The sequence below is a fragment of the Xiphophorus maculatus genome, chromosome 5 (genome assembly GCF_002775205.1).
Source record: "Xiphophorus maculatus strain JP 163 A chromosome 5, X_maculatus-5.0-male, whole genome shotgun sequence".
NCBI lineage: Eukaryota > Metazoa > Chordata > Actinopteri > Cyprinodontiformes > Poeciliidae > Xiphophorus > Xiphophorus maculatus.
Genome location: NC_036447.1, coordinates 27,885,436 through 27,904,978, shown reverse-complemented (window position 1 = coordinate 27,904,978; position 19,543 = coordinate 27,885,436). Strand labels below are relative to the sequence as shown.

The 19,543-nt window shown below is 39.8% G+C and overlaps 2 protein-coding genes across 2 annotated transcripts; one reads left to right on the top strand and one right to left on the bottom strand.

Moving 5' to 3' along the window:
- The first annotated feature begins 1,825 nt into the window (after nt 1–1,825).
- ubn1 (ubinuclein 1) lies at nt 1,826–8,781 on the top strand. Its single transcript, XM_023334430.1, has 13 exons — nt 1,826–2,056; nt 2,779–2,880; nt 2,958–3,053; nt 3,315–3,446; nt 4,386–4,465; nt 4,547–5,147; nt 5,749–5,819; nt 6,281–6,410; nt 6,492–6,616; nt 7,634–7,717; nt 7,790–7,933; nt 7,997–8,047; nt 8,135–8,781. Exons 1-13 carry the CDS (start codon nt 1,826–1,828, stop codon nt 8,532–8,534), a joined length of 2,247 nt encoding a protein of 748 aa, XP_023190198.1. The 3' UTR covers nt 8,535–8,781.
- A 1,388-nt stretch (nt 8,782–10,169) lies between these two features.
- Nucleotides 10,170–16,690, bottom strand: LOC111608517. Its single transcript, XM_023333217.1, has 7 exons — nt 16,431–16,690; nt 13,967–14,135; nt 13,824–13,899; nt 12,901–13,051; nt 12,491–12,823; nt 11,019–11,108; nt 10,170–10,902 (listed from the first exon to the last, which is right to left on the bottom strand). The coding sequence occupies exons 1-7, from the start codon at nt 16,483–16,485 to the stop codon at nt 10,838–10,840; spliced, it is 939 nt and encodes a 312-aa protein (XP_023188985.1). The 5' UTR covers nt 16,486–16,690; the 3' UTR covers nt 10,170–10,837.
- Between the last annotated feature and the right edge of the window lie 2,853 nt (nt 16,691–19,543).

The following is a 19,543-nucleotide window of genomic DNA, read 5'->3' as shown; positions in this document are numbered from 1 at the left end:
CCTAGTAGTGGGTCATGCTACTCCATCATGTGTTTAGACCCATTCAATAAATTAGGACATTATTGAATATTTCATTTATTTCAATAAGTTCATCACCTACTTAGATGCTTTAGCATATTTTATTTATCTTAATCGTGATCATTTTCTGCTAACAGTTAATGAAAACACAACACTTTAGATCAGAATATTACATCAGACTAATAAAAATAAAACTTAAAAAAAAACAATGGAAATGAGAGCTCAATGAAAATATGTTTAATACCTGCTTGAAGGTCGTTATTTTCAAAAGGTTGTTTTAATCAGAAAAAAATAGACTCATGCATAGTCGAATTTATTGAGAATGACTTAATATAAATGTTTACACAATGAAAACATCAATGAAAACACAGATCATCATGTTTAAAAGGTAAACTGAAGAAAAAAGCTGTAAATTCTGCTGCATCAATGTTGAGGTCAACAACGGAAATGACAATTTGACAAAGATTCATGAATGTGGAGCTAAATTAGGGCCATAAAGTTTGTTCAAAAGAAAAAGAAATTGAAGCTGAAAAAAGGATTTCGAGCAGGAAAAAATGGAGCTGAAAACAAAACTTGAAACTCAAAAATAGTTTCAACATTTTTTCCTATTTTTTTTGTCTTTTTTTTTTTTCTTTCTTTTGAACAAACATTATGGCCCCAATCTATCTCCATACCTGAGCTTTCGAGTTAAATTTGAGTTAGAAGATGTTCAGGTATACATGTTTGAGCCTGGGGTTAACCTGTCCGACCCCAAAACTACAAATTCTGAAGCAAGAATTAATGGTGACAGTGACAGTCTGTATATCTAGCAATAGAAAAGAGCTAAATTGCTATGTGATTCACCAATTCACAATCACTCAATGCTGTTTGAATCAAATGTTGTCTTTCTGTCTGCTGAGTGACTGGATGTTTTGCCTTACGTCTTTCTTTCTGGTGTTGGCTGGAATGAAGTGTTGCTGCTGGACTTTTAGTTTGTCAGCAGAAGTAGTCTTTGATGCAGAACACCTGCATGAAACAATAATGGATCTAAAAAAATAATCTTAATTGAAAACGTCAATCAATTCAGCATGTTCTCATATCAGCTTTGTAAATCAAAGGAAAGAACAAGAGGACAGATGTTTTTAAATACATCTGATGAGTTGTGCGTAGAAGTTTATTTTTGAGAAATGTTTTTGTTTTTTTTTATCTCAAATAAATGGTATACCCTGGATTAATGTTCCATAAAACTCTAGAAGTTTATATGTGAAAAAACATAAAAAAGAGACGGAAAATCTCCGCCATCGCTCAGCTGCACTTGCTCTGAAAGATCTGTAGCACCCCCTTGTGGTTATTAATGTGTATTGACCTCGGTCATCAAAATTTCAGCTGTGAAACAGAAGACATTGTTTTCTTCGAGTATCAGATGCATCTGATAAAATCGACTGCCATCGAAAAAAATATTTTATTTGCAACTTAGATGAAAAAAAATAGTATATTGCTTACATTCCATATAATGATTTGAAGTGTTTATACCAGCTACATGATTGCATAGCTTAAAAAACAAAAAATTGTGCTAAACACATCTTGACTTTCTTAATTAATGGGGTTTTTTTTTTTTTTTAAAAAAAAAGAGGGATCTAATTTAACATGCATGTTCTCTTCATTACACTGAGCTGCATATCGCAGCTAAATCCGTGGCTCGAAGTGAGGCCGAGCGCGTGCCCAGAAGCAGACGCACACACCTGCTTCCGCTTGGTGCTAATTGGACCTTCCCAGGAGGAAGACCGCTCAAATTAAAACACACTCTGCGGCCGGTGCGTCTCAGATCATGGCCGAGTCTCGGAGAGTCCCGCTCACCACTCTGAGCTGTGGCGTCGGTTCCCTTGGTTCTGAAGCACGGGGTTCCGTCCAGCGGGGTTCTCCTGTTGGTCCGCAGGACACCGGAACCGGCCCAGGCCCGCCATCTGTCGCCGAAACTGTTCGGCTGGTTCTCACTTTGTTTGAGCCCGGCAAGAGGAGCTTTCCAGAGTTTAACTACAGTGAGCTGATTGAGAACGAGGTGGGCTCACATCCTGTTTTATGTGTTCTTCATCAGCTGTGTCTAAATTCATCTTTGTTGCGCTGAATTGGAAACCGTGTTACTGACATTTTGAAGGAACAAGGCCGTATTTGCCGCATTCAGTTCGCACGTTCTTATGTAAATTCACCATAGTAACCAATACTAAATACTTTGTTTTAGCATCGATGAGTCCATTACTTAACGTCAACCTGCGCGTGACCCGGGGGAAATCGATAACTAGCTGGTGTGGGAGAATTAGAATATACCTTTTTTAATTCCCAAGGGGAAATTGCTTATTTATTGACAAGCTACTCCATCAAAAGTGTTAAAAATTATTAAATGACCAATATCAAATTAATATTTTCTTAAATTATGTATGTTAAGAATACATAATTGTAAGCAATTTATGACCTAAATATTTAATGTTTCTAAATGTATATTTTTAAGGTACATTAATTATTAAACAGAGCAAGCACTGTCGTTGTAAATTATGAAAAGAATGGGATTACATGGCCTGTTGCCTGTATGGAGGGCAAACCATGCCCAGCCATAAAATATAAAAACTTTGTTTTAAGAATATGATAAATTGTGACAAAAAAGTTTATTTTAAAAAAAAAAAGGATTCAAGAACTTTTTATTAAGTGGCCATTGCAAACTCCACATTCTTCAAATTTACCAACAATGCTTTTACTCTTTTGTTTTGCCGTTCTGATTAATGTCAGTTACAGCAAACGGACGATGTCCCGCTGAGCCGACTGGAGCTGGAAGAACGGCGAGAACATGAAGAAGCTGCTGCTGTCGCAAGACAGTCGGAACAGAAATATGCGAGTATCTATGATTGACTGTTTTTTTTTTTTTATTAATTATTTTAAAACTGAGCTGTTTGATTTGTGCGTTTCAGGCAGGCAGACATAAGAATAAAGACCGCATTGAGGATCTGCTTGACATTGGATATGGATATGATGATGAGGATTCTTTCATTGACAACTCTGAGGCAGTGAGTCTGTTTTCACTATGGTGTTTTGCATTTCTGTCATCCTGAGTCCAGAATAGCACAATTTCTGTGAAGTTGGGTACATTGAAGTTGAGGCTTTTTAATAGAATTAAGGCATTCTACTTGTAACTCTAATCCATAGAAAGTGCAGAAAACTGTCACTGAGGTTCTTTGTTATGGTTTCAGTTCCTCACCTAATTAATTATCCTCATTGTGCACATAAAAACAAACTTAAAAGGCATTTCCTTTCTGATTCCGGCCCAGTACGACGAGTTTGTGCCGTCCACCCTTACCACTAAATTTGGTGGATTCTACGTGAATTCGGGCATTCTGCATTTTCGTCAGGCCACTGACACAGACGACTCAACAGACGAGGGAATATTTCAACCAACTAAAGTACGTGCTGTTGGCTTTAATGTTTTTTTTCTTTTTTTGAATTGCAGTTTTCCAAGCTCCAGTTTCTATAAAGTCTGATGGAGATTCTAGTTCTTAAAGATTTTTCTTTAATAAGCGAGCACTTGCATTAGGTACAGATGTGGTGACTAAGTAGTTTTTGCTTTAGGAAGAAAGGTTGTGGTGACTTTAACATGAAGACAAAAATACTGCATAAAATTACCAGATTTTAAGCTGATTTTTCCCCCATCTTATATAGCACTTCTCATGTCTACAATTACCTAAATTTAACTATCTTGGTGCTTCTTCCTGAAAAAATGTTGATGCTTAACTTCACAACAAGATTTCCAACTTCAGCTTAGAAAAAGCGTGTTCAGTTCTGTTAAAGGACCAGTGCTATGTGATTTCCAGGCAACACTCCAGGAATGGTTTTTGATGAGGGAAATAACTTTATAACATGATGTAAAGCTCAGTTATTTTTATGCAATACTGATCCTCTTAAATACAGCAACTTTTATGTTTTGCTGAGACTTCCTGTTGTCAGCTGGAAGTCTGTTTTTTGTGGGTTTTTTTGTACCAAGTGTCTCATCCAACAGGTCTTAGGTCTATCTCTTTTGTGTCAACACTCTGGCTTTATTTTTATGCACGTGAGTTATGCTAAAAGCACCAACTTTGTTTGTGCATTAAGAGGAGAGATGTTGGTGTAAACTAGTAGCCTTCAGGTACGGTGTTCAATTTTTGTTGAGTTTTGAATCATCCGGCCACTGGGGACAGTCTGCCTGAAAATTCCACCATCACTATCTAATCTTGAATGCTGGGGAAAAATGGAAAATTTGGTGCAGTTTTGTACAAGATTTGATATCCAAACTGTCTTCACCATCTTGCAATTTGAGCTTGTTGTGTTTGTATATATATATATATATTAATGCTGTACATCATCAGAAACGTAAACTTGAAGGTGAGCCAAATCCAAAGAAATGGGGTAAGGCACTCGGTGCGATGAAGACCAACACAAATGTAAGGTATGCTTGACTAGAGTCAATAAACTCCTGTCGGAGATTTGAAAGCATTTGACCTTTTACTCATGGCTGTCTGTTTTGTAGCACTACGTCCAAACTGGGGGTGGATGAAGGAAAACTAAAAAAGAAGAAAAAGGCCAAGACGTTGAGCGTCACCAGCATGCTGAAGAAGTTTCAGCGAGAGAAGGAAAGGGAGCGGCAAAAACAGGGGAAGACACGCCAGACGACGACGACGGCGGCTGCTGTAATGGAGCCAGCAACCACGGCCTCCATGTCCACAGCAGATGCAGCTGGGGGAGGCAGCTCCGGTCTAACGGACCCTCTCCTCAGTTTGATCGGCTCCACCAATGATAACGCTCTGATCCAAGCGGCCAGCACGGTGGATTTTGACATAGATTTGGACTCTTTGTTAGAGGTTAGCGAAGAGCCTCTGTCGCCAAAATCTCTTCCCCAAACAGCTGCTGAAGCACAACTTGACATCAAATCGGATGATCAGATCCAGCAGAACGTTCAGTCTGAAGGTGAATCCCAGTTTTTAACCACGAAGACCAGCTTGCTCCCGACGCCTCGCTCAGAGCAACTTCAGCTCCAGGCTGAAGCCGGTCCTGTGGTTCTGACTCAGAGTACCCCTCTGCCTGAGGGACTTCCCCCAGAACTGGAGGACAGCATTAGGAGCCTGGTGATGGTAAGATGTGGGGATTTATTTATTTATTTTTTTTAGTAAACTTTAAAAAAACCTTAATCAAGTCGAGATTTTCACCCAAATCAATTGACATATGTACACTGCAAAAACAGAATCTTACAAAATCTTCTCATTTATAGTGCAAATATCTGGTGGGGGGACTAATTCAGAAGTAACTTTTAAACAAGATGTAGAAGTTTGTTTTTAAGTTAATTTTGTTGAAAAATTACTAGCACCACTGGCGGATTATCCCACTTAAAACAAGATATTTCATTTTCCCATGTAACAAGTGAAATAATTTGCCAGAGGAAATGGTACTTTTCAACATTAAAGGACTGAATTTTAAAAAAAAGTTATTTCTTGCTGAAAAGTTGCTTTTAAGCTAGTTTATCTCAAGTGTACCAAGAGATTAAATCTAGAAATTAGACCCAAAATTCTTGGAGTAAAACAATATTTACAGCATAGTGATTTTTTTTGTGGTAATATTGTACTAATCAGTTTATCTTTTTTAATTTTTTTAACCTGTGTCACTTTTTTTGTGTGTATCACTGGAACCATTTTTGAATGAAAAGATGTGTATTAGACCCACCTTTTATTTGTTTAGGCTGCCAAGACATCAGAGGGGGAGTCAAAACTCAAGTTCTTCAGTCCAGATATCAACTCAATTCTGCTCAAGTAAATAAATCCCCAACATGTATAATTTCAGATTGTCTTGTATTAGCATTTTAAAAATATATATAGTTGAAACTATAAAACAGCAAGGAATCATTATCAGTACTGTTGTTGTGGTTTTACTTAATTATTTTTCTTTTCTTTCTTTTTTTTGTGAAATAACATAAGCAAGCTAAACTAGGGAAATTTCACAAGCCAAAGTATCCTAATGTATAGAAGCGATTAAATTGAACAACCAGTCTTGCTATTCAACCTTACTGTAACAGCTGATCCTGCTTTCATTCTTAAAAGCTACATGTAATTGGACACTGACTGAATGCAACACACTTAGTTTAAGCTGCTAATACACTGTCAAACATCAAGGTTGGCAGATTTAAGTTCATATCTCTAACTTGAATGTTTAACATTTAGTGCGTCTGCATTGTACTGAGTGTGGCGTTCTGCTGGTGTTTGTCTTGCTCCAGTATTGAGCTGCAGTGTCAGGAGCAGAGCAGCCAGCTTCGCTCCAAGGTCTACAAACACCTGTCCTCCTTCATGCCCTGCAGTAAAGATACTCTGCTGAAACGAGTCAAGAAACTGCTCATCACACATGAAGTGAGCGTGTTTTAGGAATTGAATGACATTTCTTTATAAGCAGTGTGGGACTTCTGCTTTTAACCCCGTCTAACTTTTAAGGAGGAAACTCCTGGTGCAGAAGATCAACTACAGCAACTTAAGGAGGCCATTGAAAGGTCAATGCCAGAGCAGGTGGCTTGCTTTCAGGAAAGTTGCCAAGCCTATGAGCAAGCAAAGACTTCAAAGTAAGTTCTTTTAAGTATTTTTTTTGAGTTGCCAGCGCTGTTGAAGTACACCACTCGTATAAAGTTGGGAATGTTCATCTTTTGGAGGACATTTAATAATGAACTGAAATCTGGTACTACTAGAAATGTCCTGATCAGATACAAAGTCCAAAGATACATCCTGCATGTCCCTTTTTATTATTGACATTACTTATCATGGTTTGTTGTATTGAATGCAACCTTTCTTTGCCCCCTTGAATTGTGAAGTTTGCATGTGCAATGTCTGTCATCCGCATTAAAATACCTCCACCAAGCAGACATGCTGCTCCTACCTGCCTCCCATTTCTATGTTAGAGCCAACAATTGAATTTTCTGCACATTGACAGCAAATTCTATGGAGAAGTCTGTTTGAATGTGTACTCAGAACCAAGAGTGGTGGGATAGTGTTCCAGTGGTGCCCAAAGTGGGTCCTGGAGGGCCGACATCCTGAATGTTTTAGTTCTCTCCCTGGTTTAACACACCTGGATCCAATGATGGCTCATTAGAAGGCCCTAAGAAGAACATTGACCTGCTGAAAAGGTTGTTGGTACCACCAGGGAGAGAACTAAAATGTGCAGGATGCCGGCCCTTGAGGACCCACTTTGGGCAGCCCTGTGTTATGCACATCACTGACACTTTCAGAATTTCAGAGCTTTGAGAAAACTCAGCCAATGTTTACATCCAGGTTTACCAAATCTCCTCTTCTGCTGCAGAAATGTCTCACTTCAATGGTGTCAACGGTCAAAATCAAGTTCTCACCAAAATGCATTATTTAAGCTGATTTCAGTTTCTACCTGCTTGACAAATGTTGACATTTTGGAAGCTGACTCAAAATCCCATTGGCCTTCCTTATCATCAAACTAATGCTGCATGTAGAATATAAGAGTAATCAGAAGACTGAACCCAACTGTCCAAACTTTGAACATACAGTATATACACCGTGTTGTGTATGTATATAACTGGAGGCTGAGCATATCCATCTTTCCAAATCTGCCTCAGGGAAACTGAAGAGGACAGGATGGTGGAGAAAAGTACCAGAAAAGCTGTTCCAAAGAAGCTGTTCAAATGGAATCAGGAGATCAGGTGGACTGCTACAAAGATCATCTGAGGGGAAATGTGGACGATTCTTGTAACACTTGTTTTCATAACGTGCAGAGATTGCTTGGGTCTCTTGTTGAAAGAGAAACTGGCGACATGTCAAAAGGAGGGGAAAGAAGGGCAAGAGCTTGAAGAGTATATGAAGACTGTGCTTGACAATGAAGTGAAACCTCTTTGGCCTAAAGGATGGATGCAGTCCAGGTCTGTTATTTCAAAACCTGACACATTAATAAAAGAAAGATTTTTACCTCATTGTTATTTCAGGGTGCTGATGAGGGAGAGCAGGAAGCTGTCAGGCCTCTTTGCTTCACTCCAGTAAGAAAGTCCAGCGAACTCTTTGGAATGCGTTTGAATGTTTTTTTAGATCGTTTTCAAATGCTGTGCATGTTCTCGTGTGTTCAGAGTAAACAAGGCCAAGAGCTGTCAAACTGAGAAGCATCCAGACAGGTGCACAAGCACTCAGGGAACTGAAGAACTGAAGGTGGAGTCAGGCGTCTCTGTCTCCTTCTCTCCTCCAAAGGCAGACGGACCTCCAGAGACTCCCGGATGTTCCCTCCTGGATATCCTCGCCGACCAGGCACTGGCTTGTGAGCAGCCCCTCACTCTCTCCAGGGACTACTTGGCGGCGGCAGTCTTCAGGCCCTGGAGCGTTGGGATGGACGACAGAAGTTCTCCTCTTCCTCCTCCACCACCTCACTCAAGCCCAATCAATTTCCCTGAGAGTCAGGTTGTTTTGCCTCAGCTTTTGCAGGTTGGGGATATCAAATCTTTTGGAGTTTCCCAACTTAGAAACGGACAGTAGATTTAACCTTAACCTTCATGTAATTGCATACTGCCTGAACCTCTTGCTAACCTGGTCATTCCTGAGGGTTTACAGTAGCTCAGTCCGTTCTGATAAATATTGAAGGGTTACTGTTAAATTTCTGGACAGTTCTGACTTTGACATTGTGAGAAACATGACTCTCGTCTTCAGTGCTGTCGGATTGTGATTCACCTTATTAAAAGCAAATAAAGCTGCAAATGAGACATTTGGAGAACTCAAGAGCTGAAACCTGTTACTGAGCAACATCAGAATATTGTTGAATGGTATTCAAAAATAAACCAATTCCAATACGGCCAAAACACCTCCACCTAATCCTAACGCTAAAACCTTTCATTGAAAAAGTGTCTTTGAAACTAGCCTGTTTCCTTTTAAAGAAATCTGTTCAAGTCGTGCAGTGGCATGGTTAGAAACCTGTCTAAACAGATCACTTTTCTAAAACCATCAGTGGTTTGGATAAGTTTACTTAAGATTAGTGTCGCAATGAAGGCTGTTGCTTTGAAGAAGTGTTTGAGGTTGACCCAAGAAGTTTACCATTCTTTTTTTTTTTTTATTCTTTGCTAATTGTTTCACACTTCACCAGTGTTGGAAAGTCTTGGATGGTGGGGAAGGTGGTTGGAGTTTGTCCTGTAAACGGCAAGTTGCCAGTTCAAACCCTCCATCTGTTTTGGTCGTTGTGTCCTTGGGCTCGAGACTTCACCTGCCTTGTCTGCTGGTGGAGGTCAAAGGTCCCCAGTGGTAGACATGAGGTTCATGGCAGCCTTGCTTCTGTCAGCTGTGGCCACAATGTAGCTTACCAGTGTCAGTGTGTGAATAGGTGGATGATTGGATGTAGTGTGAATTGCTTTGTGGTCTTCTGGACTAGGTAAAGCGTTATCACGTACCAGCCATTTACCATTAGAAATGGATTTATAAGTGTTTTTACAAAGAAGCATATCATCTTTCTAATCTGTTAAATTCCTATTTGAGAGATGCGTTGCTTTGTGAGAACTCGTTCCTGGTTCACATGGTAAGAATTTTATGCTGATTTTCCTGCCGTGTGTGGATGTTAGGCTTGCTTTCATCTAACATCAGGAATATTTAACATGTTGTCTTTTCTTCATACATCTTCCAGTATCGCAACGTGTGTGAGCCAAGAATGAAGCCCTGTTGAATTTGATGCTTGACCAATTATGAAGTGATGGAAATTCTAAATGAACATGGCTTCATGGTGCACCAGAAAGTCTAGTGAACGTCAGACATCCTTTTTTTTTTTTTTTTCTTTTACTTCATAAAGTAGTCCACAAACTGCCATGTTTGGACTCAAGAGATGTTGTGAGATTTCCCATTTGACACCTGAATGTTGGGGAGTGAAATTGATTTGTGTGTGGTGTGTTGCTCCTGCCATGTCGCTCCACACCACACCCAGGCATTACAGGTTTATCATGCCACCTGTTTTCTTTTTTTCAATACTTTAAAATTTTGAAGATTTCGGCAAGATCGGCAAGATTTCTAAATCTTGCCGATTGAACCAGGTATAAATCTGCCTGATGTGACATTGATTCTAAACGATTTCTAGATTCTACCGATCTGTCTGAGAAAGTTGGTTTAAATAACTTTTAAGATAAAAATAAAACTTGAAAGCCTTTATTTTATTCAAGCTATCTTTGACTTCTGATGGTGTTTTTTTTCCCCAAGACGTCAGAAAATTGTTCACAGCTCTGTGTTGGGTGGCTGCAGCATTGATTCTGAACAATACGCTAAATTCAGGGAAGATGGTCAGTTGAGACAAACATTTCTGTATTTTACAAACACTCCAAATATCCTAAATGAACTTGACATTATGACATCACAAAATTTAACCGATGCTTAGATTAAAAGAAGCATGCCTCAATTAACATGAATAGTTGATCCTGAAGGCAGATTTTACATTTGAATGTAGACTAAAAAACATGTACACTGGATATGAATTAAACAAAACAAACATCCAACAAAACTTAGAATTCACTAAATTAAATAAACATTTTCTTCAAAGCAGCATTCATAAAAATGGGCTTTAACATTTTGAGCAAGAGTTGATCTGCTGTCAGAACATGTACCTTAGCAGTGGCTCTTTAGAGTAGATTTTGCTTTTATTGGGACTTGCCCTGGTGTTTGAGGTCTTCATAATCAACATATAAGGGGAAAAGGCACAATTTAAAAAATATATATTTTGTACATTGAAGACAGACTCGGGTTCTGGGATGCGTTTCTCACATCTGGACCAGTCCAAGTCGGGAATTGGTGTGTTCCCTCAGGTTTCACAGTCACTTAATCAAATGAGCAAGAAGAGCGATCAATAAGAAGCATCCTCGACATCTGTTTGTAGTTCCTGCAAAAGAAACGGACATAATTCTAAAGTCTTTCCTTTTCATTGTAAATGAGATCTAAATTATTTAGCAGGAAACACTGTTGAGGTGAAACAACTTGTTTAATTCTGAATATTACCGTTTCCTCCTAGTGTCTGGTTTTGAACTTCACAGTCCAGAGGTTTTTCCTCCATGTGCAGCTTGGATTGATGAAGATGTTCTGGATCCCCTTGAGGGAGAGGAACAAATGGCATTTAGATTTGACAAGGTTACAAAAACATGCATAGGCTTAAACTTTTGACATTTTTGTCTCATTTCAATCTTTTAATGTATTCATGTTTTATGTGATCAGGCAAAGACAACATGATCATGTCTAACAGGTTTTCTTCCCTGTTCTTAGTTCCATTTCCATCAATTCCAACCAATTTTCCTGCAGATGTTCAAATCCATTAATGATTTCTCTGCTGCTTGTTCATTGTGTTCTTTCCTCAGTAATGATCTGAAAGAAATTGCTAGAACAAATGCTTTAAAGCCAGCTAATCATGTATATTTCACTATTTCTGGCCAATCTTTCCTTATAAAAATAAAGTAAAACACTTGGCGCATAATGTTTTTTTTTAACCATTACTATTGTTTCCTTTACGACTGTTATTATTCTTAATGCTGATTAATAAGTATTCTCAATGTCAAAATTGTATTCAAATAAGAGGTTAATGAACAGTACTCTGACAGATTTAGCGTGGTTCAAATGATTCTAAAATTAGATAAGATGAGCGCTCCAAAGTTATCCTGGAATGACAGACTAGAGTGACCTCTCCGTTCACTGTATTTAATTTAACTACATGACACTGCAAAAAAAATATATAACATCTTATAAGAAACCTTATTCTGTTTCTGTCTTGCGTTGTCAGCTGCAGGTATTACAGTTTTAACTGTCATAGCTGACAATGTATCCATTTGTTATAGATGTGCACAAATTGAAATTACGAAATATTCGCATTTTCAAAAAAAGCTAATTTTTCGATTAAAACGTTTTTGCACTAGGATGAGGTGAGTTTTTTACATTTTTTTTTTTTTTAGCCGTATCAAAATAGATGTATGTCGCAAAACTGCAATGGAAACATTTTTGCATCACAAGTCATGTGATCAACAGATGGATGTTACCACTGGCAGAAACGTCAAAGACAACAGGAAGTAGGAGGAGGATGGTTTGGGGTTTTTTTCTCCCAATGTGCAGCTGGCTCAACCTGAGCTCCCACTGCATCATACAGTTCATAGAAACCTGTGTGTCATTTCCACCTGTTGAATCCATAGCTCTTATGTAAAATCACTGACTATAAATTCCCCAAAAGGCCTAGTATAAGAGTGTAAGGGGTTGGTTGCTCCAAAGAATAAAACGCTGACGTCTCCTCTGATTGGGTGATGAGCGCTAGAGCCATGACTGAGCTCTGAATATATCTCATGATTACATCCACTATGTACATGTATGTACATAGTGCTATGTACATCCGTCGCCACTATGATTTTTATTGACTTGTTGCCTAAACAAGCTTAATCACTCGTGATCATAATTTTATTTATTTATTGGAAACATCCCAATTGTTCGCTCACAGAGGACCGTCGCGGTGATGTTCTGTGACCTCTCTGCTGGAGGCTGCTGTGGTCCTGAACGCCCCAGTTCCAGCTTCGCCTCACACCAGTACTGGTTTCCATTGTCCCCTCTGCAGGGAGCGACGAGCAGACTGAAGCTCTCTTTCACTGGAGTCTTCTCTGCGCTCCTTTTGGAGCGGAGCTCAGCCAGCGCCGTTTGTCCCTTGTAGAAGGTCACCACCAGGTTTTCCACGGGCGCGACATCCTCAACTGTGCACTCCAGAACGTACTGTCGTCTCTCGTACATCGGGCCGCTTTGATTCAAAAACTGGATGGAGACTGTTTTTGGTGGCTCTGTGGAGGCAGACGGAGAGTCAGGCAACTTAATATCCTTCAATTTTCTCGTATGGTTAAAAAAAACAGAAACTCACGGTAGACTATTACAGAGAGAGAACTGCTGCACTGCCCTCCCTCATCAGACGTTGCATAACATATAGGGCTGAGAGTCCATTCAGTAAAGCTGTCCACACTCCACACCAGAAAACTTTCCATTGTGTAAAATGAAGGTTCTTGCGTTTCTCTCTTTTGGTAGAAAGAGAGAAATGAGAAAATCAATAAGTCGTACAAATTGAAATTATTGAGCTTGTTTTGATTTGTCATGTGATTAATTGATTTATTGCAACAGGCCTAAACATAGGCTCTACTCTACACTCTGTGTAACATACTTACTATAATTAGTCTTATTTCTATTTAGCTTACGACGTACCGACAGTATTATTGCTACTGATTTTAACGTTACAGGAGTACCAAAATGAATTCTTAAATAGTGATATTTAAGTGTACTTTCAAATACTTATTATTCGAAGTACTTGAAAGTAACATCAGCTGATAAACACTGAATTTACAGTAAACAAGTTAACAAGTTTGATGTCTTATATTTCCCCAATAGAGGCAGCAGGAAACAGGAAGAGATTAAACTATTATGTCAGTAATGTAGTAAAAGTAATGAAAGTAATATAGAAATTGTTTTTCGATGTTTAAAAGCATTTAGTTTGTATTTATTATTTAAAAATGTATATTTTGCTAGCATTTTGCTCTTGGGCGCCCCCTGGTGGTGTGGAGGCCCTAAGCAGCCAATAAAATCACATACCTTAGACCAGCCCTGCACGGGAATTTATGCAACAAGTAGAGGTTCAGCATCAGCGACATATAAACATGTATGCTTCAATATAAAAACACTAATATGGTTTATTCAAAACTCTAAAATTCTGAAGCCCTTTTTTTTTTAAATTAAAACTCCAGACGTCTCATCTTTATCAAGCATGACATCGTAGCCAGGGAGTTTCTGTCTTACCGGTAGATTTACCCAGCCTATCATAGAATACCCAGGGTTTAGTTTCGAGCAGTTAGCCGTGGCTGGATCTCCAAACCTAAAACAGGAGAGTTTATTGGAAACTGTTCTTTTTTTTTCTCTTTAGAACCGCTTCTTAAATTTACCTGACCACAAGAGTTGAAGGCGAAATCCGTAGACGGCAGCTGGCCGTGGTCGTCCGCTCCATGGAGCTGCTAGAGGAGGTCAGGGGCGGGGGGCCAGTTGGTGAAGGAGAGCGGGGCGACATCTGTGATGGTAGATGTGAGGCAGAAGGAGTTATGGGAGAGGAGGTAGCTGAGGGAACAGAGAGCGAGAGAATGAGTTACAACAACATTTAAATTCCCTTTGGGATTAATAAAGTAGTTTTGAATGGAATTGAATTGAAAACACAAAACAATGAGTTACACTCTTGCAGTAGAGACAGCTACTGAGTTTTATTCCTTCACTGCTTCACTGACTGATTAAATCAGACTAAACTTCTTTTTTAAATTATTTTAGATTAACTGGAACTTCCAAAACCACTTATAGAGAGATTCATTTAGTAAAACTAAACTTCATTTAGTTTACATCAACTAAAATTGAAATTATACAGTGGCTTGCAAACGTATTCATACATTTTTGTCATGTTGCGAAGTAAAAAAGAAAATTATGCCTGATTCGAAATGTTTGTTTTTTTTTTTTTTGCAAATGAAAAACTGTGTGCAATGGTCCAGTCAAAGTCCAGACCAAAACCCAGTGGAGAACCTGTGGCGAGGTCTGAAAATGTCTGTTTCCTCTCCATCTAACCTGACTGAGCTGCAGCTGCTTTTGTGAAGAGCAAAAATTTTCAGTCACTCCCCATGCACAGCTGGCAGAGACAAACCCTGGAACACTAGCAAAAGTGGTTCCACAAAGTGCTAGCTCGGGGGGGGGGCTGCATACTTGTACACACTGCACTTTTCAGGGGTTTTTTTTTGGTTAAAAAAAAAAAAAATGTTTTGAATTGCAAATAATTTTCTTTCCCCTTCTCAGTCGTATACCACTTTGTGTTTTCCACTAAATTCCAATGAACTATGTTTGTGGTTGTAAGGTGACAAGATATGGGAAACATCAAGGGGTGTGAATACTTTAGGAAGCCACTGCATGGACATCTACAAACCGAACCATGTCAGTCATGCTACGCTCATCCGTGTTGCACGCCACAAGCCTTTACAATGCCGACTCCCAACCTATTTATGAATACAACAATGCGTCCCTCCGTCTATTTACTTTGGCATTGTGAGGCATGACCTCATGACTCAGAATCTCCTGCCTTTGCATAGTGAAGGCCAGGGTCAACTGAATGTTGCCACCTAGTGAAATATTACCCATTCTGCTGAGCTGTTGCGAGCCATTGTTTCTTCGCGGGCCGAGTCCATCCAGCGTGTTCCTCTGAGGAAGGAAGGACACCCTGCCCAAGTCAAAAGAACCTACTCCTCCTTTTGGATCGGCCATTGTTCCAGCGAACCCCGAGACTGTTCTCCTATCTGGTGATCTCACCCGCAGCAGACGGGGTGGCTGTCAGAATGATTATACGGTATGGGTCCAATTCCCCTTCACCAGTCTGCTGGTGCACCGTTTAGCTTAAAAAGAGCTTGAAAAATTATATAAAATTAACTGAAATCTTTTCTTTTTTTTTTCCCTTTAGTTATTTCAGTCAGAGAGATGACTGTATTACATGAAGTCATTTTAAATTTGGGATTCAAATTCAAAAACAAACAAAAAAATACATTAAAAAGTTATACACTCATTTCTTGGAGCGAAGGTGTTTCACATCCAACCTGCAAAGAGCCAAAACTCTGAGCTCCTTTAAGTCTAGATTTAAATCCCACCTGTTTGAACCGTGACCAATGAAAACACCAACCAACGTATCTGATGTGTTAATGCTGATTTCGAGTACCATCACGTTCGTTACCGGTTTCCTCAAACTGGTGACTGTTGTTTTTAGGAGGTTTCATCGTTCTGTTTTTATGATGCAAAACACTTTGAACTGCCTTTTTGCTGCAATGTGCTATACAAATAAGCCTGATTGATTGATCAATCTATTAATTGTGTAATTCTACAAATCTAACTAAACCGTGAAGGTTACAAAGTTCATTTTTATAATACGTCAGTTGATTTACCCATTTCTAGGTTAAATTTTTTTTCTTAAAATCAATTAAGTTAGGCACATAACTTCTAGTTAGCAGAGAAATTAGCTGAATTTGTGTCAATTTCACAATCTGACTCTTTTTCTTAACTTCTAAGTTAAAGATTAAATATCCTTCAGACATATTTACAGATAGTTTTGCTTTCATATTTGACCTGAAATACAGTACATATTACCCACTTCTGATTTAAACTCTTACGGTTGCAGTTTCTATTTTTTCGGTCTACTAAGAATCCATATAAAGTCAACATGTCATCCACCTGTTACGAGCGTGTGCGTCTTACCCGATCTTTTTGATGCGTACCAAACCAACACAAACAATCCCCATTTCAGATCTTACGCTTTCATCACCCGGCCTGTTCCTTGGAAAAAAAAAGTCAGACGCCTTCTCACTTTGCTCATCCCACGCTCCTTTAACTCACCTGAGCCAACGAGGCGAATCAGCACTAGCGTTAGCGACCATCCTGCTGCACACATCCTTCCCCGCGTTCCCTCACTCCGAGGCTTTTTGCTTCTGCTAAAAGGAAAAACTGGAAATCGATCCTCCGATGATGCTGACTGGGACCACGAACTGAGAGCTCTAAGAAAACAACAGGGTACTTTGGGCTTTTTATGAAAATGTGGGTGTGTGTGTATGTGGGTGTGTATGTGCTTGTCCTGTGACTGATGATCAGGCGGTTCCTTTTGCTCTGGGGCTCTGAAAGCCACCCTGGGCGTTCTCTGTTGGTATATCAGGAGAGGAAGGAAGGGAGGGTCAAGAATAATCCAGTGAAATGCTGCAGCATTACACTGGAGGGGAAGAATTGAGTTTGCATATGAGTGTATTTCTGAGTGATAAACATGGGCTGGACAGCTAATCAGCTCAAATGACCACACACACACACACACAAAAAAAGTGCGCTATGCAGATATAAGTACACCTTCTCAGCAGTTCTCCCTCTTACATCAAATTGTTTTATACTCTGATGGTTTCTGGTTCACTGATTTTATTGGGAGCATTTGCAGCTACAACAACTTTGTGTCGTTAAGGTTTAGCTGTGTGTTCAGACTTGTAAAACGTACTTTTTGGAGCTTTACATGATGTTCTAATTTTATTCCCTCATCAAAAACATTCATGAGGGAATGAATGTTTTTGTGGCGTTGCCTCGATTAATTCATACATGTTTGAGAAATCCTTTAGTCTCCCGTGCCAACCATTCAGCTGTGTGAAATGCCTGGGTGGGCCTAGCTCCGCCTTCAAGCATGAAGCTCCTCCCCCTGTTGGCTGCACGCCCTAAGCCAGGGGTCTCAAACTCCAGTTATCGAGGGCCCCAGTCCTGCAACTTTTAGATGTGCCTCTGCTGCACCACAACTGAATAGAATAATTAGGTCATTAAGGCTCTGGAGAACTGATCTACACAAGGAGGAGGAAATTAAGCCGTTTCATTCCGGTGTTTTGTACCTGTGGTACATCTAAAAACTGTAGGACAGCGGCCCTCGAGGACTGGAGTTTGACACCCCTGCCCAAAGCTGATGAACACATATTCAAAAGCATTTTCAGCTGATCCTGAGCTTACAGGCTTTTGTACAAAGAACTCTTTGTGCAGGCTGATAAGAAATGCACACACTTTTTAGATTTGAAGTAAAAAATTAAAACATTATCTATCTATCTATCTATCTATCTATCTATCTATCTATCTATCTATCTATCTATCTATCTATCTATCTATCTATCTATCTATCTATCTATCTATCTATCTATCTATCTATCTATCTATCTATCTATCTATCTATCTATCTATCTATCTATCTATCTATCTATCTATCTATCTATCTATGATAGATATTATATCTGTTTGGTGTAATCACTAGTCAGACTTCTCGTTTCCTCTTCACCTCCTATGTCACTTCCTGCTCTTCAAAACCGTAACTTGACATGAAAAATCCTCCGCCGCCATTTCCTTCTCTGTGCCGCCAGGAGGATAGATTCATCTTTTTTGCGTGAAGAGCAGTGATGGGATTTTCGGCTCCTTTTCGAGATGCGGCTCTAATGGCTCTTCTTACTGTGGAGAGTCGGCTCCCAAACGGCTCCCCATGTATATTTTTGACATTATTAATTAATTAATGGCTTAAACCTAATTTTATAATATTTTGTTTCATTATTGACATTGTTAAGCACTTATGATGAGTAAAAATGCCGCATAACAATGCTATAGCAATACCGATGCGTGTGATGTCCGCATGTGCCTGTGCAGGTTGTTTGTCGAGCCTGCACGATAGGAAATGCTGACTTTGCACAGTCTGCACTCTGCCCTGGAGCTTGATGTAGCATTAAAATGAGCCCAAATCTTGCTCCGTTTTCTGTCACTCGTTTATTTTCACCTATTCAGTTCTCACACTGACTCCCCTTCTTTCTGTGCTTCTTGACCGCTGAGTGAGTGTCTGTGCATAAACACCTGCCGACGAACGCTATACAGCTTGGCCAATTGCCTGCCGTTTCTACAAAAAAAGTGGAGATAAACTTTTTTTTCAGTGTTTTCCCGCCACATTATTAATTGAAACTATGTGTGATTGGTCAGATGTGTGGAGCACACGCTTGACATGAGGGCAGTGGACCGACCGAGGGAACAAAAACAAACAAAAAAAAACGATGTGGGGAAAAACTATCGGCTCTGGCGCTTGCAGAGCACAAGCACAACGACAGGGAGGCGGAGAGACAGCGATATACTGTAGAAAAAAACCCGGCTCCCAAATAGGATCCTAAAACGGCTCCCATTGCGGAGCCGGTTCCAATCGTTCACTTCAAAGAGCCGGCTCTTAGAGCCGGATCGTTAGCGACCGACACATCACTAGTGAAGAGCCACGAGCCTGTCCTTTGGAGCAACAAGTTCTGCTGAAGGCAGACGGGGAAACTTTGTCAGGATTTTTAAGACTCTGCTTTAAGAAGCTGCCTGTGGCTGCGCGCGTGCTCTCCTTCCCGCGGTGCTGACGTAGAGGTACGTAAAAACGACCAGATTTCCCCCCCCCCCCCCCCCCTTTTTTTTTGAGGCGTTTTTCATTATCATCGGGCCTCTTGAACAAAAAAAAACTAGTCTAGTTTTACCTCTTATTTCTATTTCACTCTGCTCTCGTGCCCATGTAAAGATAACGACTTTCACGTGAAAAGAAAAGTAGTTTATTTACATCTTTAGTTGCATCTTTAAGACGTTTCTCACACAGGCTCGTATGCGCAAAAAGTCACGAAAATATGTCAGATGAAGTAAACTGCAGACTATTTCGATGCAGATGTGGTTCGTGTGTCGCTAATCCTTTGTCATTCGCTCCGTCTCGTACCCAGCAGGATCACATCGTACCCGCTTCCACTTTCGTAAAGGAAATATTTTGCGCTCATGCCATGTCGGCTCACTGAACAGAAAACGGGGGATATTAGTTTTCAGGCCTCTTCAGCAGTTCAGACATATTATTAGCCGTCGCAATTAACATTTGTTTCAGTTATTATTGTCCAGCAAAAGCTGCTTCAATGACATAAACGAGGCCCATTTCGGACTCGCAAGCA

What these genes read in the sequence shown, in the direction of transcription:
- ubn1 (XM_023334430.1), top strand. Translation starts at nt 1,826, where the DNA reads ATGGCCGAGTCTCGGAGAGTCCCGCTCACCACTCTGAGCTGTGGCGTC. An exon ending in GCATTAGGAGCCTGGTGATG is followed by an intron (nt 5,148 to 5,748) that starts GTAAGATGTGGG and finishes TTATTTGTTTAG; the next exon opens with GCTGCCAAGACATCAGAGGG. An exon ending in GAGCAAGCAAAGACTTCAAA is followed by an intron (nt 6,617 to 7,633) that starts GTAAGTTCTTTT and finishes AATCTGCCTCAG; the next exon opens with GGAAACTGAAGAGGACAGGA.
- LOC111608517 (XM_023333217.1), bottom strand. Translation starts at nt 16,485, where the DNA reads ATGTGTGCAGCAGGATGGTCGCTAACGCTAGTGCTGATTCGCCTCGTT. An exon ending in TCTCTCTGTAATAGTCTACC is followed by an intron (nt 12,824 to 12,900) that starts GTGAGTTTCTGT and finishes CTGCCTCCACAG; the next exon opens with AGCCACCAAAAACAGTCTCC. An exon ending in CCAGACACTAGGAGGAAACG is followed by an intron (nt 10,903 to 11,018) that starts GTAATATTCAGA and finishes TTTCTTTTGCAG; the next exon opens with GAACTACAAACAGATGTCGA.